The 25,769-nt window shown below is 42.8% G+C and overlaps 2 protein-coding genes across 10 annotated transcripts in view; one reads left to right on the top strand and one right to left on the bottom strand.

Moving 5' to 3' along the window:
- Positions 1–56: 56 nt before the first annotated feature.
- Positions 57–11,734, top strand: PRXL2B (peroxiredoxin like 2B). The gene is made up of 7 exons (XM_020975722.2): positions 57–3,486; positions 4,172–4,376; positions 6,617–6,668; positions 8,360–8,423; positions 8,519–8,594; positions 9,709–9,827; positions 11,521–11,734. Exons 1-7 carry the CDS (start codon positions 3,424–3,426, stop codon positions 11,545–11,547), a joined length of 606 nt encoding a protein of 201 aa, XP_020831381.1. The 5' UTR covers positions 57–3,423; the 3' UTR covers positions 11,548–11,734.
- Positions 11,735–14,514: 2,780 nt separating this feature from the next.
- Positions 14,515–25,769, bottom strand: part of LOC110200380 (tumor necrosis factor receptor superfamily member 14-like) — a 38,509-nt gene continuing 27,254 nt past the window's right edge. For 4 of the 9 annotated variants that reach the window (XR_013482564.1, XR_013482561.1, XR_013482560.1 and 1 more), the window contains exons 8-10: positions 21,333–21,519; positions 16,895–17,062; positions 14,515–16,629 (exon numbers count right to left, since the gene is read on the bottom strand). Coding sequence is in view for 4 of the 9 variants with exons in the window: in XM_078145751.1 (XP_078001877.1) it covers positions 15,682–15,702; positions 16,895–16,933; positions 21,333–21,519 (247 nt within the window). In the remaining 5 variants the exon portion in view is untranslated. Of the gene's footprint in view, positions 16,630–16,894; positions 17,063–21,332; positions 21,520–25,382; positions 25,543–25,769 lie in introns of those variants that run through there. The other 5 variants (XM_078145752.1, XM_078145751.1, XR_013482562.1 and 2 more) reach the window with 5 other exon arrangements.

Below are 25,769 nucleotides of genomic sequence, written 5' to 3'. Positions count from 1 at the left end.
CTTTAGATTAATTGTTTTCCTAATGAGATGTTTCATATTCTCTTCTATTTTTTTCATCCTTTTGATTTTTTTTTTTAATTTCTTGGTGTCTTATAATGTCATTAGCTTCCCTTTTATCCAATTCTAGTTTTCAAGGAGTTATTGTCTTCCTTAAGTTTTTAGACCTTTTTTTCCAACTGACTGACACTCTTTTTCATAATTTTCTTGATTTTCTTGGATTGCTCTTATTTACCCCCCATTTTTTCCTCCATCTCTCTTATTTGTTTTTTTGAAATCTTTCTGAAGTTCTTCAAGTACTCTTTTGGGGCTTGTGACCATTTCATGTTGCTTGTTGAATTAGGAGTGGCTTTTTTTTTTTTACTTCCGTATGTTCCTCTGAATATGAATCCAGATCCTCTCTATCTACACCTTAGTTGTCTATGGTTGAGTTCTTTCTCCTTCGCTTGTTCATTTTTATTTTGTTTTATTTTATTTTTAGCTGCTTATTTTTGTAATTGTCTCTAGTTCCAGGATGTGGGGAATGGTGCCCCAGGCCTGTTTGGGTCCTAACCTTAGGCACTCCTTTCTATCCCCAAGCCCATGGCCAGGGGTCCCAGCCACCCTGACCCTCAAATACTTTTACTTCCTGTTGTCCCTCGGAGTTGGGGAGGGGACGAGGGGGTGAAGGGAGGGCTGAAAGCTTCAGTTCTCTCCTCTGCCCTGGAATCAGAACCAGAAACTCCACTCTTCTGTATGAGCCCACAGTCAGCAAGTTCCCTGCCCCTTTGATGTCACTCTCGCTGGGGTTCACTCCTTCTCATGGACAGCTGCAGCCTAGACCATGTCTGGTCAGTGCACGTGGACCTGGTATCCCAACAGTGCCGATCTTGGCAACGGGTTGGTTTTGGGAGGGGTGAGAAACAGGGAGGAGTTGAGGATGACACCTAGATTTTGAGCCTGAGGACTTGGGAGGGTGGTATTGCTCTCTGCAATAGTAGTTAGAGGGGAAAGGGGTTTAGCCGGGAAGATAATGTGTGGTTTGGAGTTGAGTTTAAGATATCCATTGGACATCCAGTTCAAGATGTCTTTAAGGCAGTTGGAGATATGAGATTGGAGGTTGGCAGAGAGCTTGGGACAGGATAAGTAGATCTGAGAATCAAAGGTCAGTTCAGATGTAGGTACTGTTATCCTTCCTAGGTTGTCAGCTTGGTTATTATTACAGTTGAGTGACTATGACCTTGAAATTGTGAACCTGAGTCAGTGAAGCAAGGAGGACCCTGGATGATCCTGGGGTGATAGTCCATTGATGGGGAGGGGCTGATCCTCTTCTCACCTGCTGTATAATGAATGAGAACTTAAGTCCACAGAGAAGTAGAAGCTGTTACCTGATGTTTCACTGATGCTGGAGGTGACCCCCAGTTCCTGAGGGAAGTTAATGGAACACAGAGCTGTTGATTCTTTGAATGTGGGCCTGCCTGGGGATGGATTGGGCATTTGTCCTCTGAGGACCAGATTGGCTAAATATGGAGAGACTCATCTCAAGAGGGCTAGTCACAGGGTGATGAATTCTTTGGTCCTGGAAACTCAGTATTACAGCATAAGCCTGCTGAGTTTAAGAAGAGGGCTCTCAGGACAATAGCTTGCAAGGAAAACAAATATAAAAGAATACAGCAAATGAGACGCTAGAAAAGATAAAATGCCAGAAGAGAATAGAATTCAGAGTTCACTTGAGTCAATTTTATTTCACACCCTCCCTCTCCCCTTTCCCATGACCCCATAGAGCCTCTTTCATCAAGTTAGAGGCTAAGAATTTGAAACATGAAATCCTGGCTAACCCTTGTATTTCTTCTTATGCTTGTGGAAACATTAGGTCAAGGAAGGACAAGGGAAAGAGAAGACAGACTCTCTTAGAGATAAGTACACAGCAACAACACAGAAGCTCCTCTGGGGAAGGGCGGCCCTCAGGGCTCTTTGAGAAGTGAAAAAGCCTGCCTTCCTCCCTCCCTTTTTCTTCTTCCCTCCCTCCCTCCCTCCCTCCCTTCCTTCCTTCCTTCCTTCCTTCCTTTCTTTTTTCCTTCCTTCCATTATTCCTTCCTTCCTTTCTTTTTCTCCCTCCTTCCTTTCTCTTTTTCTTTCCTTCCATTCACCTTCTTTCCTTCCTTTCTCTTTTTTCTTTCTTTTTCTCCCTTCTTCCTTCCTCGCCTTCCTTTCTTTTTTTCTTCCTTCCATTCTTCCCTTCTTCCTTCTTTCCTTGTTTGCTTCCCCTCCCATTCTTTCCTTTAATGATAGGATTATTGAATTTTAGCGCTAGAGGGGACTTTTGAGATCACCTGCTTGACCCCTTCATTTATTTTTACCTGAGTTAAATTTTTTTAAAAATTGACATTTTAATTTTTACCTCACCATTTTCACATTGGAAATGAAGATGATGTAAAAAAAAATGATGATATGGGTTCCCTACCAGTGAGCCATTCCGTGGATGGCAATCCTCTGGACATGGTGACCTACAGATTTTTAATAGAGTAACACTGAATTTAACGTAATAAAGATTACCAGAGAAAACAATTTAGTTCAGCAAAAGTAACCATGTTAACCTAGTCTGATGATCTATGCAGTGTCTCACACCCGGAGAGACAAAAGTTTCTATTCTCCTGCAGAGCCAAGGCTGGTGATTGATCAAATAGAGAGTCTCTGATTGATTTTTAAAGCCTTTCTCGAGCTGATCTCCGCCTAACTTTCCAAACTTCTCGCACTTTGAAGCCCTCCCTTGCAGGTGCTCGGTGATCCAGGCACCCTGGCCTCCGGCTGTTTCTCATTTCCGGGCTCGGACATTTACCAGGCTATCTGCAGGCCCCGAATGCTCCGCGTTCTCATCTCTGCCTCCTCCCAACTTCCGCCGCAGGAAGCCTTCCCAGAGTCCTCCTCATTCTAGCGCCTTCCCTTACAGTTTATTCTGCCTGCGTATTGATGGTGCATATGATCTGCCTCGTTGTCTCCCCCATTAGATTGTGAACTTCTTAAGGACCTGGACAGTCTTTTGTGTTGTTGATTTGGTCATGCGGAGCTTAGGACTTGGGACATAATAGGTGTTTCTCGTTGCCTGTTATGATTCTAATTTCACCATGTCACTTTCAGCCTTGGTCCCGCCCCCTTTCCCCACTGCAGGATCTTTGCACTGGATCTTCTAGCTAGGATTTCGCTTCCTCTCCTAGAACCACCCTCCTCTCTCACGTAAAGAAGACGCAAGCAGCCCTGCCTCCGGCAGGGTGAACAGCTGACGTCTCGTGCATATGCATATCAGGTGGTTGGCGAAGTCCAGGTCTGTGTCAGCAGTGCAGCCTCTGGTCCTGGTAGGTCGGGCTGACTCCCTCTCCCTCACCCGTCCGCAGCTTTCCGGTGCTGGGGCAGTGCACGGAGCTTGTGGGGACACTCCTGAGGCCTGCGATGAGCTCCCTGGACCTAGCCCGGGTGGGCGCTTGTGTCCTCAAGAGCGTAGCCACAGGGGAGGTAAGGAAAACGGAGGGGAGGAGATAAGCCGCTCCTACGTCTGGGGTGGGGGCCTCTGGAGTAGATGGGAAGGGGTCCCTGTTTCACGCCCCTCTAGGGGTGGGTTCGCTGTTGCACGTCTCCTAGAGAGTTGGGCCCCTCTTGCATGCTTAGAGGTGGGGTACTTATAATACATCTCAGAGGCGGGGTCCCAGTTGCAAGCCTCATTGTGTGTGTGTGGGGGGGTCCTAGCTGAAAAGTCCATGTTGCACCCTGTCCCTGGGGGTAGGGTCCTCATTCCACCCCTAGGGAGAGGTGGTCCTGGGTGCAGCACCTGTAACACATCTCTAGGGGTGAGATGGGGCACTCATTGCACATTTTACAGAGGAAGTCTCCAAAGGTGGGGTCCCAATTGCATGCCGGGGGCAGGGTGAGGTACTCTTTGCACTTCTCAGAGAGGAGGTAGCATGCCTCTAGGGATCTCAGTTGCATTCCTGGGGCGGGAGATGGGTTATTCCATGCACACCTGGGAGGAGGAAGGTGCCCATAGCACACCTTCAGGGGGTGGGCCTCTTCCAAAGGGACAGCCTGTTGCCCCTCCCCCTCACCGGCACCTGCCGCTCTGCTGGGGCTCAGGAGGCTTGCCCTTGCCCTGGAGTGGGTGGACCCTCACTGGCTTTGGCCGTCTTTGGTGGGGCGGGTGCAGGTCGTGGAGCTGAGGAGCCTGTGGCAGGAGCGCACCTGCGTGGTCCTGGGTCTGCGGCGCTTCGGCTGCATGGTGTGTCGCTGGATTGCCCAGGATCTCAGCAGCATCAAGGACCTCCTGGATCAGCACGAGGTGCGCCTGGTGGGCATCGCCCCGGAGACCCTGGGCCTGCAGGAATTTCAGGAGGGGAGCTACTTTAAAGGAGGTGAGTAGGGACAGGCAGCCTCCAATGGTGAAAGCCTGGGATTCCAAACCAGGCCCCGCCGCCCCTAATCTTAGCTTGGCCATTTATTAGTTGTGGGACCTTGGACAAGTCATTTCCCCACTTTGGGCCTCATTTCCACTCTTCCCCACCCCCACCGCCGGACTGGGGCACAGTCCTTTCAGAGAGGTAGGTAGGTGGCTAGTGATTGGAGTGCTGGTCTAACCTCTCTCATCTGGGAAAGAATCTTAGTACTAGACCTGCCCACCTAATATCTAGATCTGGGGTAAATAACACCATCGCCAATAATAATGATAATAACAATCACGTTTATATAAGGGTTTAAAATTTGGAAACATTGTCACTGTGTTTGAAAAGGTCTACTTATAATAGCTAATATTTCTGTAAGTGTTTTAAGGTTTGCAAAATGCTTTACATACTCATTAAAGCAACTTTGAGGTTCTACCTCACACTCTTCAGATAGGCCAAGATGAACAGAGAAAAATGACAAATTTTAGAGTGGCTGTGGGTGAACAGGGACACTCATACATTGTTGGTGAAGCTATGAAGTGATCTGGCCATTCTGGAAAGCAGTTTGGAACCTTGTCTCCGGATCACTAAATGGTGCATATCCTTTGACTCGGCAATACCACTCCCAGGCCTATACCCTCAAGAAATTAAAGCAAGAGGAAAAGAATCTACGTGTAAAAAAATATCTATAGTATGAAAATATTTTCATGGTAGCAAAAAATTGGAAACTAAAAAGGTGTCTTCCCATTGGGGAACTGGTAAACAAATTATGATATGTGAATTAAATGGGAAATAGTTTTTATTTAGAATAATATTTTATTTTTCCCCATCACATGTAAAAATAGTTTTTAACATTCATTTTTTTAAAATTTTGAGTTCCAAATTCTCTCCTGCCTTCCCTCCCTCTCCCCCTCTTGGGACGGTAAGCTGTTTGATAGGTTATACATGTGCAACCATGTTAAAACATTTCCATATTGTGAAAGAAAATACAGACCAGAAAAATGAAAATAAGAAAATAAGTTTAAAAAAGTATGCTTTGATCTGTGTTCAGACTCCATCAGTTCTTTCTCTGGAGGTGGATGGCATTTTTCATCATGAATCATTTGGAAATGTCTTGGATCATTGTACTGGTGAGAGTAGCTAAGTCATTCCCAGTTGATCATCATACAATGTTGCTGTTGCTATATACAGTGTTCTCCTGGTTCTGCTCATTTCACTTTGCATCAGTTCATGTAAGCCTTTACAGGTTAATGGGATATTATTGTGCCAAAAGAAATGCTGAAATAGACAATTTCAGAGGAAGTTGGGAAGACTTTTATGAAGAGAGATTGAGCAGATCTAGGAGAAAAATGTTTATACTGATAACAACATTATAAAGAAAAACAACTTTAAAAGACTTTAGAACTCTAATCAACACAGTGATAAACCAGGAGTTTATGAATGAAGATAATAATAATAATATAAAGCAATAATATAAATAAAATAATAATAAACATAATATAAGAATGAAGATTTAAAAAACACCACTCATTTCCTTACAGAGAGATGATAAACTTAAAATGCAGAAAGAGACATACATTTTCAGACATGGTTAGTGTAGGAATTGTTTTTACTGGACTATGAAGATATGTATTGGGGAATTTGGTTTTTTAATTTGCCTAATAGGTGGGGGGGTATAGTAAGAGGGACCAATCAATTTTTTTAAAATGCTTGCTACTTGAAGATTTTTTAAAACATTAAAAAATTAAATTAAAAAGTACCTTACATATATTACCTCATAATTATCTACATGTTGTCTGCTGATCCTCAATAACCCTGAAAAGTAGATAATATTATTATGCCCATTTTATGATGAGAAAACTGAGGCTGGCAGATTTGTTGACTTGCCCGGGGTCACACAGCTAGTATCTAAGGCAAGATTCAAATGGAATTCTTCCTGACTCTGAGCCCAGACTTTAGCTGCTATGCCCCCTTTTGTCCTCTAAATCTCAGCCATCAGGAGGCAGGTGTGTTTTATTGTCTGTTTCCTGGGACTGTTAGTCATTAATTGGTTTGTCAGTGACTCGCTCTTTGGTTTCCTTTGGTTAGTGGTTTTCGTCTACAGCGGTTGTGGTCATCATTCACTCTCTTATTTACTACCTAGCTTCATTGTATCATTCATAGGAATCTTCCCAAGTTTCTCTGAATCTCTCCTCTTCCCACCTCTTTTTCAGAGCTTTATCTCGATGAAAGTAAGCAGAGTTACAAGGAACTGGGATTTAAGAGGTGGGTGTGAAATCCGAGCCCTGCTGGTGACTGCGATGGGGACAGATTGGGAGGAGGCAGAGAGATGTGGGGTTTGGGGAGTGGGGGCAGGGCACAGGCAGGATTCCTCCCTACTCCACATTCCATCCCCTACTCGGTCTTCCCTTGATCTGGTATTTGCAACCACCTGCTGGCCTGCTGTCTGGTGCTTCCAGGCTCCTCCCTCTCCAATCCACCTATCCCTCCCCTGCTAATCCTAAAATGCGTATTTGACCTCATCACCCCACCCTGCTGCACCCTTTCTCAAAATTATGGAATGTCTCCCTGTTGCCTCAAGAATAAAGTAAAAACTACTGAGAGCCTGGTGTTCAAAGCCTTATACAGTCTGCTTCCTTTTAAGGATAGTCAGTGTAAAATGCTCTATGGACCTTCAATACTAGCAGTTAATTATTCTTTCAGAGGCAGCTGATGGTACTGTGTACAGAGCCCTGGGAAGTCAGGAAGTCTTGAATTCGAATATGACCTCAGACACTGGGTGACCCTGGGCAAGTCATTGACTGTCTCTGATTGCTTCACTTACCCCGTATGTGAAGTGGGGATAATGATAGCCCTTCCTGGAGAGTTGTCCTGAAGATCAAATGAAATGATATTTATAAAGCACTTAATAGTGTTTCTTCCCTTTTCCCTCTGCCTTTCCCTTCTCCTTCTTCCCTTCTTTCTCCCCTTCTCCTTCTTCCTTTCTCCCTCTCCTTCTTTCTCTTCCCTTCTCCCCTTTCCTTCTCCTTCCATTCTTCTTCCCCATCTTCCTCTCCCCTCCCTCCCCCATTTTCCCTCTCCCTCTTTCTCTTCCATTTTCCCTCTCCCTTTCCTTCTCCTCTCTCTCCTTCCTTTCTCCTTCCTCCTTCCCTCTCTTTTCCCTCTTCCTTTCTTCCTCTCCCTCCTTTCTCCCTTTCTCTTTCCTTCTCTCTCCCTCTCTTCCTTTATCTCTTTTCTTCTCCTTCCTTCTCTCCTTCCTCTTCTCTTTTCCCTCTTCCCTTCTTCCTCTCCTTTTTGATTTCCCTCTTCCTTTCTCCCTCTCCTTCTTTCTCTTCCATTCTTCCTCTCCTTTCTCCTTCTCTCTCTCTTTCCTTTCTCCTTCATCCTTCCCTCTCCTCTTTTCCTTCTTCCTTTCTTCCTCTCCTTCTTCCTTTCTCCTTTTCCCTTTCCTCCCCTCTCTCCCTCTTCCTCCCTTCCTTATGTCTTTTCTTCTCCCTCTCCCTCTCTCCTTCTTTTCCCTTTTCCCTCTTCTTCTCCTCCCCTTCTTCCTCTTCCTTCTCCCCTCTCTCCCCCATTCTCCCTCTCCCTCTTTCTCTCCCATTCTCCATCTCCATGTCCCTTCTCCTTCTCTATCTCCTTCCTCCTTCCCTCTCCTTTTTTCCCTCTTCCTTTCTTCCTCTCCTTCCTTTTTCCCTTTCCCTTTCCTCCTCTCTCTCCCTCTTCATCCTTTCCTTATCTCTTTTCTTTCTTCTCCCTCTCTCCTTCCTCTTCCCTTCTCCCTCTCTTTTTTGATTTCTCTCTTCCTTTCTCTCACTTCCTCTATCCCTCTTCCTTTTTATTTCTTCTCTTCTCCCTCTCCTTTTCTCTCTTCCTGTCACCCTTTCTCCCTCTTCCTCTATCCCTCTCCCCTTTCCCCTCTCTTTCTCTCCTTCTTCCTCTTTCTCTGCGCCTTGCAGGTACAACAGCCTGAGCATTATCCCTGCTGCTATAGGGAAGCCAGTCCGAGATGTTGCTGCCAAGGTCAGTGAATGAGGTTGTCTGGGACTCAGCTTTATCCCTTGTTTCCCCGGGATTGGTGTTATTCCAGTGACCTGGGTTTTGCTTCCCCGACACAGGCAAAGGCCATTGGCATCCACGGGAACTTGTCTGGTGACCTGCTGCAAAGTGGAGGGATGTTAATTGTCAGCAAAGGTCAGTGATTTGGGAAGCGGGCTGCATGGCTGCTGGCCTCATCTTCCAATCAGGCAGGCTGGGCAGGGTTAGACCCAGTCATGTGCTCTTCCTTGAAGCAAGTTAGGGCCCAGAATATTCCCCAAAAGAGTCAGCTCATCTTCTCTAGCATATTGGCCTAGTGAATGGAAGGCTGGCTTTGGAGTCAGGAAACCTGGGTTCAACTCCTGCCTCTGACATTTACCAGCTGTGTGACCTTGGGCAAGTCACTTAACTTTTGTGTTGGTTTCATTATCTATAAAATATGAAAAAGTAATGCCTAGAGGACTGACCTTATAGACTTCTTATGATGATCAACTCAGATAATATATGTAAAATGCTTTGCAAACCCTAAAACACTACAACAACAATTACTACCATTGTTATAGCAGTCTAAGATTGGCAAGGTGTTTTGTGTACACCATCTCATTTGACCCTTACAGCAACTCTATTGGGTAGATAGGTGCCATTGTTATCCCCACTTTACAGATGAGTAAACAGAGGGTCAGTGATTTGTCACACAGCCAGTAAGTATACAAGGCAGGTTTCAAACTCAGGTCCTCCTAACTCCAGTCTGGCACCCTGATAAAAATGATGATAACACCAGTAATAATATTTTGTCCCGATGTTTTTGTTCAGTTATAAAACACAGTTATTTTGTGTACCTGTGCGGTAGTCTGTTGAACACTAACTGTCAATGAGTAATAGCAGGATTGCAGCTTATATGAGGACAATCTGTATGACTTGGAGTCAGGAAACTCTGGATTCAAATCCTCCCTCCCCCCACCCCATGCTTAGGTGGTTTAAACTCTCTGTGCAGGTATCTGAGCAACAACAAAGCTCTTGGCCCAGTGCCTGGCTGTATAAACGGCTTATTTCCTGCCCACTCAAACAGGGCTCTTTTTGCTTTTGGGTTACAGTAGGAGATTGCTGAAATTCCCTGAGAGGGGCCTGGAGCCCAGTCCTCTGAGTCAGACGCTCCTATGAAGAGGGACGGCATTGCTCCCCTGTGCTAGGAGGATGGAGAATGGGCTCCAACCGAAGCTCCCATCCTGTCTCAGGGAGTCCTGAGTGTTCCCGATCTGCTTTCCCACAGGCGGTGACAAGGTGCTGCTGCATTTCATCCAGAGCTCACCCGGGGATTACGTTCCCCTGGAAACCATCCTCCAGACGTTGGGCATCTCTGCAGACGCGCGCTCCAGCGAGAAACCTCAGGTGAGCTGCCGTCAGAGCTGGGGAAGGGTGGAGCTCATTTGGGCACCCCCAGGACCACCACCCTGCTGGGGGGCTGCCCTCCTTCTCCAGCGTTTTGGGACTGTGGGGAACGGACCCCTGTGCTGCAGCAGTTCTGTAACAGCTACTATGTGCCAGGCGCTGTGTAAGTGCTTTGTTGGTGTTCAGAGACCTCCAGAGGAAAATGGGAAGCAGAGAGTTTAAGCCTTGTGAGTATGGTCTGGGAAGATGAGGGCCTTGGGAACCCTGGCCTCTGGGACCTCTTTCTCCAACCTCAGAATAATAATCGTAGCTCGTCTTTCCGGAGCACATTTTAACATTTGCTAATCACTTGACACACAATCAACGTGGATTAATTAAATTCCTGCTATGTCAGAGAGTCGGTCAGCAGGCATTTACTAAGTGCCTACTGTGTGCCAGGAGCTGTGCTAAGTCCTCGCAGTGCAAAGAAAGGTGAAGAAAAGTCCCTGTTCTCAAGGAGCTGATGGAAAAGACAACACGCAAACAAAATATAGATGGGAAGATTGGAGATAGTCAATAAGGAAAAAGCATTGTACTAGGCGCTGGGGGTACAGAAGCAAAAGAGAAAACCTCCTTGCCCCCAGGGAGCTTACATTTTCATTTTATCTTCATAATAGTTGGTGCAGTGGATAGAGCACTAGGCCTGGAGTCAGGGGGACCTGAGTTCAAATCTGACCTCAGACATTTACTCGCTGTGTGACCGTAGGCAAGTCACTTCACCCTGTTTGCCTCAGTTTCCTCATCTGTAAAATGAGCTGGAGAAGTATCTTTGTATCTCCAGTATCTTTGCCAAGAAAACCCCAAATAGGATCACAAAGAGTTGGACACCAATAAAAAAATGACAGAATGACAACATGATGCTTTATATTTATTTTAATCATTTAAAATACTGATTCTGAGAAGCATCCCCAAGCATCACCAGGCTGCCAAAGGTGCCCAGGACACAAGAAAGGTTAAAAACTCCTGTCTTAGAGAGTTACCTAGAACATTACCCAGGCTCCCACAGTCTGTATGAGTCGGAGGTGAGACTGGAACCCAGATCTTCCTCGTTCCAAGGCTAGCATTTTATCTGTTAACGACATTCTAACTCTTGATGCTGTTATTATTTTATATGTGTTATATGAGAAATGTTTCATGATTTTCTAGGCATCTTGGTGCCTCAGGAAGACCTGAGTTCAAATCCAGCCTTATTCATTCTTTATCTGCGTGACCCTGCACAAGTCATATAACCTCTGCTATCTCAGTTTCCCTTACTGTAAAATGGAAATAATAGCAGCACCTTCCTCCCGGGGTTGTTAGGAGGATCACATGAGATAATATTTGTAAAGTGCTTAATGCAGTTCCTGGCATATAGTAGGTGCTTAATAAATGCTTGTTTTTCCCCCTCCCTAGTTGAGGAGCCTTCCATCTCCCCAAACAGTAACCTTTTATTTACTTAGCGTAAGTTTATACATTTGTACACATGGCCTCCCTCATTAGAATATAAACTTCTTGAGGGCGGTGTGTTTGTATCTCCCCCTCATGCCCAGGACAGTGCCCCTCCATGATAGGTTATACTTGTCTTGTCCTTTATGCGTTTCAGAGTGGAGTACAGATTTCCTAATACAAGCCTACTCTTCCAGCATCCAATTGTCCATCTCTTTTTCCCTTTCAGTGCACTGAAGACACGTGCACGAGGTGACGGGCACCAGACCCTGAAACAATCCCCCTGCCAGACTCCTGTACGCTGTCACCTCCCCCTGAGTTTCTTCTCAGGAGGGGCTCAGACCGAAGAGCCGATTCACAGGAGGCAGGGGTAGAGCCAAGATCTGCCTGTGAGCCATCCATGACCCATGAATGCTATTAATTAAAATTGGGTTATCAAATGACGTCTCTGATTGAGTTGAGTCTTTGTGCCTGGAAGCCAGCATCTCCCAGCTCTCAAGGATCACATATCCTAGGTAACAAGTATTGACTATAATCTCACATTGATAATAGTAAGAGATTCATCATAAAAAAAACCCCACAACTTATCTTGATATAGTTAGTAATCATTGCTAAATAGATGCTCTTTCATCCCTAAGTTCAACATTACACAAATGATTTTACTTTAAGATGCTTAGTAACAAACCACAGAAGACTTGGAATGGGACATGTAAATATAATAATCCCAAATTGCATACAGAGAATAGCTTATATGAAAATCTATCTATAGTAAAACATGTTCATTTATTAGCCATGTTCAAATGGACATAAACATAGACAACTGAATCTAAGAATCCCTTTAAACAATGGAACTTTTTTTTAAAAATTAATTTATTTGTTTATTTTTAATTTTCAACATTCACTTACCTAAGATTTTGAGTACTAAATTTTCTCCCCATCTCTCCCCTTGCCCCACCCCAAGACATTGTTAAATCACAATGGGAACATCTTTAAATGACTCTTAACTTAAAATGCATGCTCTACGCACAGATTCTAATCCCAGATTCAATAATAAACATAAGTAAAATCAGATTTTCTCTAAGATAGCTCATAAGTTACTACTCTCCACTAACATAACTGACTGTACTGAAATCCCATTCCTTAAAACCAAAAGAGGTTCCAGACTTTAACCTCACAACTTAAATAGATTTACATCTTTGTTTCACAGGCTCCTCTACCTTTATCTTATTATACTCATATCAGTCTGAAAAAATGAGATCCTTCAGGAACTGAATCTTACTGAAGTACTAATTTAACTCTTGCTTAGGCCATGGAATGATTAAAAAATTCAGGTCAAAATAGTAAGATCTTTCCCACTTTCAGCTTTTTATAGTAATTCAGATGCCTTAGTATTAATCTAATAACCCAATAGATCCAATATTGCAATGACAAATGTCTACTCTTTGCCTACTCTGATATCAGAAATGTGCTCCAAGAGTGATAAGCAGGGACATGTTTTTAACAGCATCAAAACTAGTCCTCAAGGCCTACACTACTATGAGTGGCCCAGCATATGGACCCATGTGGACAGATTCTTTGCATGGGAAAATGAATTAAGAAGAATCCAACCTTAGCCTTCCCAAGGTCACCTCCCTACCTTATTCCCAGGGATAGATATTTCCTAGCTTCAGATCTCAGATGTCACCCCCATTGAGCTTCTGACTGCTGACGTTTTTCTTAAAGCACCCATCTAAGATCAGTAATGCAAGGACACAATAAACCCAAGAATGAAACTCAAAAAAGAATATTCAGGGTCCCAAAATAAGTGTTCTCCTCAAACAACGAAGTCTCACTAATCACAGTAGGATTGGATACAATTGTTATCAATATCATCAAATTATTGCAATAAATTAGCTTACAAATAAAATTTATCAGACCTTCTAAAATCACACAAAAGTATTTCTCTTTAGTAAAAAATAGCTTAAAATGTATTGTGATGTTAAAAAGGTAATCGCAAACTTTTATGAAGTAAATTGGTTGGAAACTGACAAATATTTCTCTCTTGTTCAACCCTAAAATAAAAATAAATCTTTAAAATTGGAATTTATCAAAATTATGTGGATATAAAATGTCTTTAAGTATAATAAATAAATCCCCAAAGTATTATAACAAAATAAATTCCTAATTAGGACAAATTCCTAATTATCAACCCCCCCAGTCAACAGGTGTTTGCAATGGGAAGTATAAGGGAGTTAGAAGGCTGGGATAGGCCCAGTAAGGACTTCCCCTACAGAGGCTTGGAAAGGCAGCCTTAAAACAAAAGTCAATATGACCTGTTACAAAAGGTGGGACCTCATTAGTAACATGAGAAAGAAATTGTTTTCCCCCTAGATAAAGCCTTTATTAGAGGATATTGCCACATTAGTGGGGAAGAAAAAGGAATTTTTAAGTGGGGAATACCCACAGGCTAAATCTGATTTGAAAGTACCTGAGTATTCAGGGGAATTGTTTTAGCCAAAGTATTAATTTTTATTACTCTGCCCTTAAAAAATTACTGTGGAACATATGTGCTGCTCCTCAAAGGATCCATGTCTGTTTTGTCTGTACTATGTTATCCATGCTTTGTGCTACCCCATGGCCAACAGGTGTTTTACCTATGCCTTTTGGTGTGATCAGCCAAAAGAAACAGACAGTAAAAAAAAAAAAAAGAAGAAGAAGAAGAAGAAGAAAAGAAAAATGATCAGCTAGGTGGCACAGTGGATAGAGCACCGGCCCTAGAGTCAGGAGGACCTGAGTTCAAATCTGTACTCAGACACATAACACTCACTAGCTGTGTGACTCTGGGCAAGTCACTTAACCCCAACTGCCTCACCAAAAAAAAAAAAAAGTGAACTTTCCAAAAAAAGTTTTAAAAAGAACACAAATCTCTTTTTCTTCTCTGTTTCCAACAATGGCCATGTTGGAGGTGGCTGAGATGAAAGAAAGATACAAAATTAATTGAAAACTAAGAAACAAACAAAAAAAATATTGGAAACCAAAATTGTGAAAAAGGAATAATTAATTTCTTTCATTTCAATCAAAATTTAGATATTTTATGAAGTATTTTGGTGAGCCTTTGGGGTACCAGCAAACCCATATAAAGTCTGGAGTTGACAGGAGGGAGGTCTTCCCACTTCAGATACCAATTTGTCAAAACCTGACTTGCCTTGCTGGTGCCTATGAACAACTCTGGTCCAGTCAGGAGTTATGCATATTACACGATGTTTATTGTAAAGACAGGTGGAAGAGGGCCAGAAGCAGGAGAACATTCTACACAGTAACAGCCATGTTGCGTGATGACTAACGTTGATAGACATAGCCCTTCTCAGCAATGCAAGGATCTAAGACATCTCCAAAAGTCTCATGATGGAAAATGCTATCCACGTCCAAAGAAAGAGCCATGGAGGTTGAATGCAGATCGAAGCATACTATTTGTTCTTTTTTTTGTTTCATTTCTTCTTTCTGGTGGTTCCTCTTATGGGTTCCAATTCTTCTTTACAACATGACTAATGTGAAAATATGTTTAATAGGAATGTACGTATAGAGCTTATATCAGATTTCACACCATCTTGGGGAGGGAGGTGGGGTGGGAGGGGGAGACAATTTAAAACTCAAAAGCTTTTGGAAATGGTTGTTGAAAACGAAAAATAAATAAATTAATTAAAAAAAAAATCTGGCCTGAGACACTTACTAGCTGGGTGACCCTGGGTAAGTCACTTAACCCTTTTTGCCTCAGTTTCCTCATCTGTAAAATGAACTGGAGAAGAAAATGGCAAACCACTCCGGTATCTTTGCCAGGAAATCCCTATAGGATCACAAAGAGTCAGATATGATTGAACAACTGAACAAGTCTAATAAATAAATAAATATATGCAAAGTAAATATGAAATAAACCTTCTGTAAAGCACCAGGTGGCCAGCCACCTTCTTCATGCTGGTCCTTGGAAAGCAGACTCTGTTCATTTCAGGCCCATACTCACAGCTCATCTAACCTCTCAGAAGTCAGGCTTCATTGCCCTGTCTGCCATGCTCTGCTCTGGGACAGGACGTCAGAACTGGAAGTTGCTGGTGAAACTTTTGGCCTGCCTTAGATATCACTTGCCATCTGGAATGCTTTTGGCTGCAAAGCTAAGAGAAGGTGCAAGCAGGTAATGGATACTATTGCTGGGGATATAAGCTTTGTCTCAGTGACAGAGAGTATGACTTGGCCTTGGTGTTTCCAAGACAAAGCTCCCAAAAGCATTGTCAAGTTCCCCACTGTCTTGACTCTGGGATGTTATTTCCCGTAGTGGAGCCGATTCTTCTTGTTAAGTGGTTTCCTGCACAGGCAAGTTGGTGACTGACCCATTGGCCTCAAGGAAGTCACAGATTTTTCAAGGGTGGGATGCTTCAGCCTGAAACACAGTAAAGTATAGATGGAGAAGAAAAAGTAGTCAATTTGAAGCTGTTCCAAATTTTTCAGACCTATTTCTCTCTCTCTCTTTGTTTAACTATTATCACTGATCCAGCCCTTACATATCACAGGAGAAATCTGAAACTCAGAAAAAAAGGAAAGTGATTTATCTAAGATCAAACGACTTTACATATAACCCCTCACTTCCAGGACTTCTCATGGCTTTTCCCTATCACGGGGTAGGAAGGGGCCTTAGAGGCAGTGACCCCACCCAAACCTGAGCAAGAATCCTCTCCCTCAGCTCCTCAGAACTCGATTCTCCCGCCTCCATTTGAAGACATCCAGGAAGAAGAACCGGCTGCCTCTTAAGACAACAGCTTCTACTTGACAACAGCTCGAATGCTTAGGAAGCTTGTCCTGCCTTTCAGCCTGACCATAGATGACCCTCTTTGTGACTCCCACCCACTGCTTCTGGGTCTACCCTCTGGGGCCAAACAGAACAAGAAAATCTTCTAAGGAACAACTGGAAGTCACCTATCATGTGTCCCCTTTGCTCCCTCCCTGCTCCAGACTAAACACGCCCAGATCTTTCATTCAGGTCTCACATGGAAGGAATATGAGGCTTTTCACCATCCGGGCCACCTTCCTCTCTTATCAACATCCTTCCTAAAATGGGGTGTCTGGAATCCTTGTGTTTTTTACAAAAAATGTCACTTATTTAATGGAAAGATAGATTTAGAAATCACTGGCCAAATTGAAACATTCAGGGTTTGTTGTCATAGATCGAAGGTGGATGAAAGGGATGTTCTCAGCTAGAACTGGGGACCCCCAGGCAGCAACATTAGCAGAAAGATGTCGGGTCAGTCAACGCAACTGATCAATCCATAAATCTGGCAAAAGCTACTCACTCTTCCTTTTACATCATAAGCTGAAATGCAAAGAAAATGAGGGATAGATACATTTTTCAGACATACAATGAATAGGTAAATAGAATTACAGAAACATTGATATAAGGTGCAGTAGATAGAGCCCTGGGCTCAGAGTCAAAAAGACTTGGGTTCATATAATGCCTCTAACACTACCTATGTGACTTTGCAGTCAATCAATGTAAAAACATTTATTAAGCACCTACTCTATACCAGGAACCATGCTAGGTACTCAAGAGACAAAGACAGAAGGGAGAGAGCCCTTACCTTTGAGGAACTCTCATTCTGATGTGTTCTTCCTCCCTCCTGCCAAAACAGGATCTTGTAAGTATCTGGCACTTACAGTCTACTTCTCTATGTCCGTGGTGAATTCCACCATCCCCACCAGCCAGTAGGTGCTTTGAAAATGGCAACTGTTTTACTGTTGTATGGTATCTGTACAGAGGAGGATCTTAATGAATGTTTATTGAATTGAACCAAATACCGCATTCACCTTGGCTCCTGAACGTATTGCTCTGCACATAGTAGGTGATTGATAAATGGCTCCTGAGATAAATCCAGTAGCTGAATTGACTTGCATTGGGTGTTTATATGTCATTAGCACAGTGCTTGGCACACAGTAGGTGCTTAATAAATGCTACTTGAGTTGACATGTGTAGAACATTTTTGACTGCACAGTTCCTGGCATATAGTAAGTGCTTAATAAATGCTTTATTTATAACCTGTATATTCATCTATCCATCTATCTGTTTATCCATTTATATTTCCATCTATCATCTATCCTTCCATTAGCTATCTATCCATTCACCCATTCCTCCTTTCATTCAATCATCCTTGCATTCATCATTTTCTCTGTCATCTCTCTATTCTTCCTTCCATCTATCTTTTTATTTAGCTTTATTTATTCCTTTTGTTACATTTTAAGTTCCAAACTGTCTCCCTCTGTCTTCCCCATCCTATACTAGAGAAGGCCACCATTTGACACAGATTTATAAATATATGTAAAACCATCCTATGTGTACTTCTGTTCATCACTTCTTTCTCTAGAGGGACATAGTGTCTTCCTTCCTAGGTCCTTTATAGTAGATTTGAGTATTTATAGTACTCAGAACAACTAGGTCATTCACAGTTATTTTTAAAACAATGTTTCCATTACTGCATATAACATTCTCCTTGTTCTGCTCACTGCGCTTTTCATTATTTCATGCAAGTCTTTCCAGGTTTTTCTAAAGTCAACCAGCTCATCATTTCTTATCTTTTTTTTTTTTGGCATTTTTAATTTAGGTTTGTTTTATTTAAGTTTAATGTTAATTCCATGCTGTGTTTCAGTAAGAACAATACAGATTCTGTATCTGTGGCTCCAGTCAGATATCCAGTAGTACAAATTAGCTTCAAGTTACAGACACTGAATGAAAGAGGTTGAGTGAGCAAAGGAGGGCAGGGAGTAAAGGGGGAGAAGGGGAAGAGGGAAGGAGAAAAACCAAAGAATTGAATGCACATGCAGGCTTTTCAATACCACCTTCAATGCTAACCTGCTGTGAGGGAAGGTCAAAGTCAGCTCATCATTTCTTACAGTATAGTAGTATTTCATCACAATCATGTACCACAACTTGTTCAGCCATTCCCCAGTTCATGGGCATTCCACCAATTTCCAATTTTTTGCCACCACGAAAAGATCTGCTATGGATATTTTAGAACAGGTAGGTTCTTTTCCTTTTTCCCTGATCACCTTGGGAAACAAACCTAATAATGATATTTCTGGGTCACATTCTTCCATCTATCTAGCCTTTCTATATAGCATCTTTCAATCCATCCATCCATCTTTCTATCCATCTATCTATCTATCTATCTATCTATCTATCTATCTATCTATTTATCTACTTATCTATTTATCTACTTATCTATTATATATCTATCTCTACTGACAATCATTACCTCCCTTTGGAGAAAAGACTATTTTCCAAGTTCGCTTCACAAAGTTGAGATGATAAGAAATCTCATTTAGACTGGCTTTGTGTGAATTTAAGGGTTAGTGATTAGCAGCAGAAATATAACTAGGAATGTCTATGCCTGGGGGCAAGTACCACAGACTGAACCTGGGTCAAGTGTACCCTCAGTTAAATGGGGAAGGGTGGGGAGGAGAAAGGAGGAAGGAGGGGAACAGGGGGAAGCACTCCTTCTCTTTCCAGCTGGCATTTCCCTAGATTCACTGAATGAATGTATGATTTAGGTACTGAGATCTGCTATTTCTTGGTTGTTGTCTTTGTTCTGGAAAAGGACCAAAATGTTGGGATCAAGGGATGGTGTGTCTGACTATGAATGATCAGACCAAAACAAGTTTGGCATGCTCTACTACAGGTTGGGCACAAATAATCAATGTGAACTTTTGGGGTGGATTCTCTAAATTTGCTCATTCTGTGTTTCCTTTGAGCTGTTACAATTCTGCTTTGCTTATAGAGCACAGCACCTTCTCTGATGTGGGCTTGCCATGCTGAGTGGTCCTGTGACGGTGTCTCCCATGTCACACAATCAATTCCAAAGTTCTTAAGAGAGAGCTTGAGAGTGTCTTTGTATCGTTTCTTCTGACCACCATGTAAATACTTGCCCTGTGTGAGTTCTCCATAAAATAATCTTTTTGTCAAGTGTATGTTTTGCATTCTAACAACAACGTGGCCAGCCCATTGGAGTTGGGCTTTCTGAAGCAGAGTTTGAATGCTTGGCAGTTTAGTTCAAGAAAGGACCTCAGTGTCTGATATCTTATCCTGCCAGGTGATCTTCAGAATCTTCCTAAGACAATTCAAATGGAAGTGATTCAGTTTTCTGGTATGGCATTGGTAGACTACAGGTTTCATAGGCATACGACATTGAAGTCAGCACACTGGCTCTGTAGGCCTTCAGTTTGGTAGTCATTCTAAAACCTCTTCTCTCCCACACTTTCTTTAGGAGCCTCCCGAACACTGAGCTAGCTCTGAAAATGCATGCATCAACCTCATTATCAATGTGTACATCCCTGGAAATACTACCAAGGTAAGTGAATTTATCCACAGCATTCAAAACTTCTCCGTTTGCTATAACCAATGGTTCCACATATGGATGGTGTGGTGCTGGCTGAAGGAGAACGTGTGTTTTCTTGGTGTTTATTGTTAGGTCAGAATTAGCACAAGCAGCAGAGAATTGATCCATACTTTGTTGCATCTCAGATTCAGGGGCCACATTGAGTGCACAATCATCTGTAAACAGGAAATCATGCACTCCTTCCATTTTGGTCTTGGCTGGTAGCCTTTTCAGGTTGAAGAATTTACCATCAGCACGGTAGCTGACCTTGTTGCCATGTTCTTCCTCATTGAAAGCACTTGACAACATGGCTGAAAACATCATGCTAAAAAGCATGGGAGTTGGGGCAGCTAGGTGGTGCAGTGGATAGAGCACTGGCCCTGAAGTCAGGAGGACTTGAGTTCAAATCCGGCCTCAGACCAAACACTTGACACTTACTAGCTGTGTGACCCTGGGCAAGTCACTTAACCCCAGTTGCCTAAAAGCAAAAAACGAACAAACAAACAAAAAACAAATAAAAAGCATGGGAGCAAGCACACAGACTTGTTTCACTCCATTGGTGACTGGGAATGCACAAGGGCTGCTAAATATAAAAAACAAGAACTCCACAGGATTTACCAGCAGGGTAGTGCATCCATCTCTAAGAAGGCAGCATTTATTTCAATCAAAAGTAAAGTACAAGGAGAGCTTAGAGAGATGTGCGATTCTTGGCTCAGTAAGAAGGCAGATGAAATTCAGTTTTATGCTGATAGTAACAATCCAAAGTGTTTTTATGATGCCATGAAGACAATTTATGGACCAAAGACCTATGGTGCATCTCAACTACTCAGTGCTGGTGGAGCCACATTGAGTAGTGATAAAGACATGATCCTGGAGAGATGGGCTGAACACTTCCACAATGGCCTCAACAGACCATCATCAATCAATGCTGAAGCCATTGACCAACCTCAGGTAGAAGTCAATCTCCCCAGCTGAAGTTCCAACTGAAGAAGAGGTTCTGAATGCCATTAGGCTCCTTTCCTATGGCAAAGCATCTGGTGCTGATTCTATTCCAGCTGAGATTTACAAGGTGGGGGGGGGTCCATTGCTCATACAAAAGCTGACTGAAATTTTCCAGGTTATATGGCAAGAGGAGGTTATCTCCCAGGAGTTCAAGGATGCCTCCATGGTCCATCTCTACGAATGTAAAGGAAATAGATTGTTCTGTGACAATCACAAGGGGGTCTCTCTTAGTCATTGCTGGCAAGATTCTTGCCAGAGTCCTCCTTGATAGACTGATCCTTCACTTGGAAGATGGTCATCTACATGAGAGCCAGTGTGGCTTCAGAAAAAGCCAAGGAGTGGTCGATATGGTGTTTGCTCTAGGGGAAATACCAGGAGCAGAACAGAGGTCTGTACACAACATTTGTAGATCTGACCAAGGCCTCTGATACTGTCAGTTGTGAAGGCTTATGGAAAATTATGTCAAAAGTTGGTTGCCTGGAGAAGTTCATCAGCATTGTATGTCAATTTTATGATGGCATGCTTGCCCAAGTTCTGGATAATGTTGGTTCTAAAGCCCTGAAGGACTCCGATTTTGGTCAGAGCCCTCTAAATCCAATGTCCTGGGGCAAAATCCCTACTGTTCCACCCTCTTTATGTCTCTGCTTACCTGTTTCTCAGTTGTTTTTCTAACTAACGTCACCACCAAAATGATGAAGGCGATGAAGGCAATGACAGCGATGATGATGATGAAGAGAATACCAATAAGTGTGAGTTGAAGATTACTCTTTGGTGAGCACAATGCATCTGTGGTGTTGGTGCCTGGCTTTTCTTCAAATGAACCCTGGGTAGTACAACTAGGAAGACAGATGAAGACACATGTCATCAAACATGAATTTACTCCCATCAGTCCAGCAAAACTGAGTGATCCACATCCTCCCCCACTTACAGTCAGCCAGGCAACGCAGTAGCCAGAGAAGCTTACAGAAGGAGAGGCAGAATATCCCAACTACAGGGAGAGAAGTAGGTAGACAGCAGTGCACATCTCTCTAGTTTGTAGACAGCACACAAAGTCAGGAGGGAGGGCACACATGTGGGATTGGCTGGAAAGCCAGCATGCCCAGAGGCAGGGTCCAAAAAGATTTAGACAAATTAGAACCACCAGATGATGTTGTTGGTTTTTTTTCCTTGTTTTTGAGGGGCCCAGAAATGCAATTTCATCAGTGGGGGGAATTCCTTGATGGAGAAATGCCTTCCCCTGATGCAGGAATTGTCAGGAACTGAGAGCCTTAGATTGTTGGTTAGGGCACTGAGAGGCTATGACCTGCCATTTATCTCTCTCTCTCTCTCTCTCTCTCTCTCTCTCTCTCCTCTCTCTCTCTCTCTCTCTCTCTGTTTATCTATCTATCTATTTGGAAATGGAAAATCTCCTTTATTGACCGAAAACTTCCTGTAAAGGTAAAGGCCTGTCTTGTCATTACTAACATTATCATCAACATCATTGTTATCATTTATCTTCATCAACAACAATATCAAGTAATTAATCCATTACTATGTGCCAGGTGCTGGAGAGGAAAAGAAAGACAAAAAAATGGTCCCTGTCCACATGGAGCTTACATTCTTTTTTTTTTTAAATTTTGATTTATCAATAATCATTTCCATATACTTTTGAGTTTAAAATTTTTCTCCCCCTTCCTCCCCACCACCCTCCCCAAGATGGTGCACAATCTGATATAGGCTATACATTTACATTCCCATTAAACATATTTTTACATTCATGATGTTGTAAGTAGAAATTAAAACCAATAGGAGGAACCATCAGAAAGAGGAAACAAAGCTCAACAGAAGAGGAAAAAAAACCTAGTAATTCAACTTCCATAGTTCTTTCTTTGGATGTGGATAGCATTTTCCATCACGAGGCCTCTGGAGATGTCTTGTATTTCTGGGAAGAGTTAAGTTGATCAGTATTAGTCATCACACAACATGGCTGTTATTTTGTACAATGTTCTCTTGGTTCTGTTCACTTCACTCAGCATCAGTTCATCCATGTCTTTCCAGGTTTTCCTGAAGTCAGCCTGTCCGTCATTTCTTATAGCACAATAGCATTCCATTACATTCATATACCACAACTCAGCCATTCCCCAATTGATGGGCATCCTCTCAATTTCCAATTCTTTGCCACCACAAAAAGGGCTGCTATGAATATTTTTGTACATGTGAGTCCTTTTCCCATTTGTATGATCTCTTTGGGATATAGCCCTAGAAGTGCTATTGGTGGGTCAATGGGTATGCACATTTTTCTGGCCCTGTGGGCATAGTTCCAAATTGCTCTCCAAAATGGTTGGATCAGTTCACAACTCCACCAACAATGTATTAGTGTTCCAATTTTCCCACATCTTCTCCAACATTTATCATTTTCCTGTTTTGTCATGTCGGCCAATCTGATAGGTGTGATGTGGTACCTTTGAGTTGTTTTGATTTGCATTTCTCTAATCAATAATAATTTAGAGCATTTTTTCATATGACTAGAGATGGCTTTAATTTCTTCATCTGAGAACTGTCTGTTCATATCCTTTGACCATGTGACCTGCCTTTTAGACAAAGCTTACTATGTCTAGGAGACAGAACTTGAGGATTTTGGACTCTAAGGCAAGCCCTGTATCCTCCACTGCCTGAGCTAACAGTAACATGGAAAATAATAAGACTGAATGGAATCAATGTCTTACAATTAGGCTTTTAAAAATCAACTAAAAAAGATCATAGAGCCAGAGATAGCTAAGTGTCCAGCGGGCACCTGTGGACAGAGTGCTGGACCTAGAGTCTGGAACATGGGAGTTCAGATCATAGTTTAGACATTTCCTAGCTGTGTGACCTTGAACAAGTCACTTAATCTTAGTTTGCCTCAGTTTCCTCATCTGTAAAATGAGGCTAATAATAGCACATACTTCCTAGTGTTGTTTTGAGGATCAAATAAGATAATACCTAGAAAGTGCTATGTAAAAGTTAGCTATTATTGTTGTTGTAATTTTAGGTCCTGTCTCGATGTCGATTGGTATGAGATGCTCTCCTCATTGGTGAAGATGAGTGCCCTGCCCTGCAGGAGCTGGCTGGGCAGAGTTGGTGGGAGGACTCCAACCTTGATCAATCCTTTCCAGGACTCCTCAACTTCAAGTATTTTGAGGGAGCTCTTCAAGCATCAAATTGCTTCTGGCTTCCAACTTCAAGAGAGAAGATGGAAGAGGCCAATCCCAATTCAGGTTGCTGAAGGAAAGACTCTGGGAACCCATGAGAGGAGCCAGCAGCCTCCATCACGTCCTCACCCCCAGCTTGCTGCCCTTGAGATTTCAGCGAGTTTGCCTTTGGGTGAGATCTAGAACTCTCTCTTGGTCAAGTTGAGTTATCTGCTCCCAGTAGTAAAGCTCCTTAACTCTTTATTTATTTATTTATTTAATTTTGGCTAGGCAATGGGGTTAATTAAGTGACTTGCCCAGGGTCACACAGTTAGTAAGTGTCAAGTGTCTGAGGCTGGATTTGAACTCAGGTCCTCCTGAGTCCAGGGCCAGTGCTGTATCGATTGCACCACTTGTTTGGTCCTCCATCGCTGTTTATTGTCTGGTATATATTCTCCTGTGTTTATCTTCTCTGGTCTCCCTTTTGCTACAATTTAGATAAGTATGTATCTTTGCTTTCTGTGTTCATTGTAGATGTGGTATTAGGTGGGAAGGGGGTCAAGCTTTGGAGAGAGACTTGGGGTTTCCCTTCCTCCTCCAAAACAGACAAAGCAATCATAAATCATATTAAATCTGGTCATATCTCAGACTAACAATATTTAAAGGAAGAGATAGTTATAATTTTAGCCTGGTACCCCATCTCTCTGAGAAGAACAAAGTAGCCTCCGACCCTAACTTCTTGCTCCTGCTCTGGCAGGGATTAAAATCTTCCTTGGAAAAGGCAGATGGGAGAAAAGGCTAGAGGAGCCTAGCCTTCTTTTGAGCCACATGACAGCCCACATCACAAGTGGGCTTTACCTTCATGTAGAGGTTTCTCAGTCAGTCTCTCTCTTTCTCTCCCTCTCTCTCTCCCCTTGGGATCTCTAACACTACATTAATATCATTATTACTAGGGTTCCCCTTCTTCCCCCAAATGAGGAAATGGTTAGAAGTTGGATTGAAACTAATCACATTTCCTAAACGAATAATATTTAAGGGAGCAGATAGAATTAGTTCTATCCTGGTTACGCCCTGCTCCTCCCATGTCCATTTCAATTGTTATTGTATTATTAATTTATTAATATTGCTGTTTAGCGTTTCACTCGTGTCTGACTCTTCATGGCCCCCATTTGGGGTTTTCTTGACAGAGATCCTGGAGTAGTTTGCCATTTCTTTCTCCAGCTCATTTTGCAGATGAGGAAACTGAGGCAAACAGGGTGAAGTGATTTTCCCAGGGGCACACAGCTAGTAAATGTCTCAGGCCAGATTTGTACTCAGGAAGATGAGTCTTCCTGATTCCAAGCCTGGCACTCCTATCTACTGTGCCACCCAGCTGCTTATTATTATTGTTATTGTTGTTAAAATGCACATCAGAAGCAACCTAATCCAATCCTCTAATTATAATGATGAGGTTTGGAGAAGTAAATCAGCAGCACAATTAGAAAATCAGCCATAGTAGCTTAGCCTTAGACTACATTGGTAAGTTTAGAATAAAAGAGCTACTGCAGTACTTGTCCCATGGACACTGTCCTGGTCAGCCCACATCTGAAGAGTTGAGTTCAAGACCCAATTTTGGGAAGTTCCTCAGTTATCTGGAGAGCTTCCACAAGAGGGCGCAATAGGCTCATAGCTTCTGTGCTGGAAGGGACTTCATTTATAGATGAGGAAAACCTGCCACAGAGAGTTCAAATTATTGATAATAGTAGCTAGCATTTATGTAGCATCTCCAACGCTTTTAAAAATATTATCTCACTGGCCCAAGGACAGGTGGGTAGCCCCCATGGTATCTTAACCCAGATTCTCTTGACTCCAAAGCCCTTTCCATGGTACTGGGGCAACCAGGGCTCCAAACCATGACTGTGAGGAGCTATTGAAGGATGGCTTGGAGAGGCCCAAAG

Source organism: Phascolarctos cinereus, unplaced genomic scaffold (genome assembly GCF_003287225.1).
Source record: "Phascolarctos cinereus isolate Bilbo 61053 unplaced genomic scaffold, phaCin_HiC Scaffold_726;HRSCAF=1367, whole genome shotgun sequence".
NCBI lineage: Eukaryota > Metazoa > Chordata > Mammalia > Diprotodontia > Phascolarctidae > Phascolarctos > Phascolarctos cinereus.
This window is presented reverse-complemented; position numbering and strand designations above follow the sequence as displayed.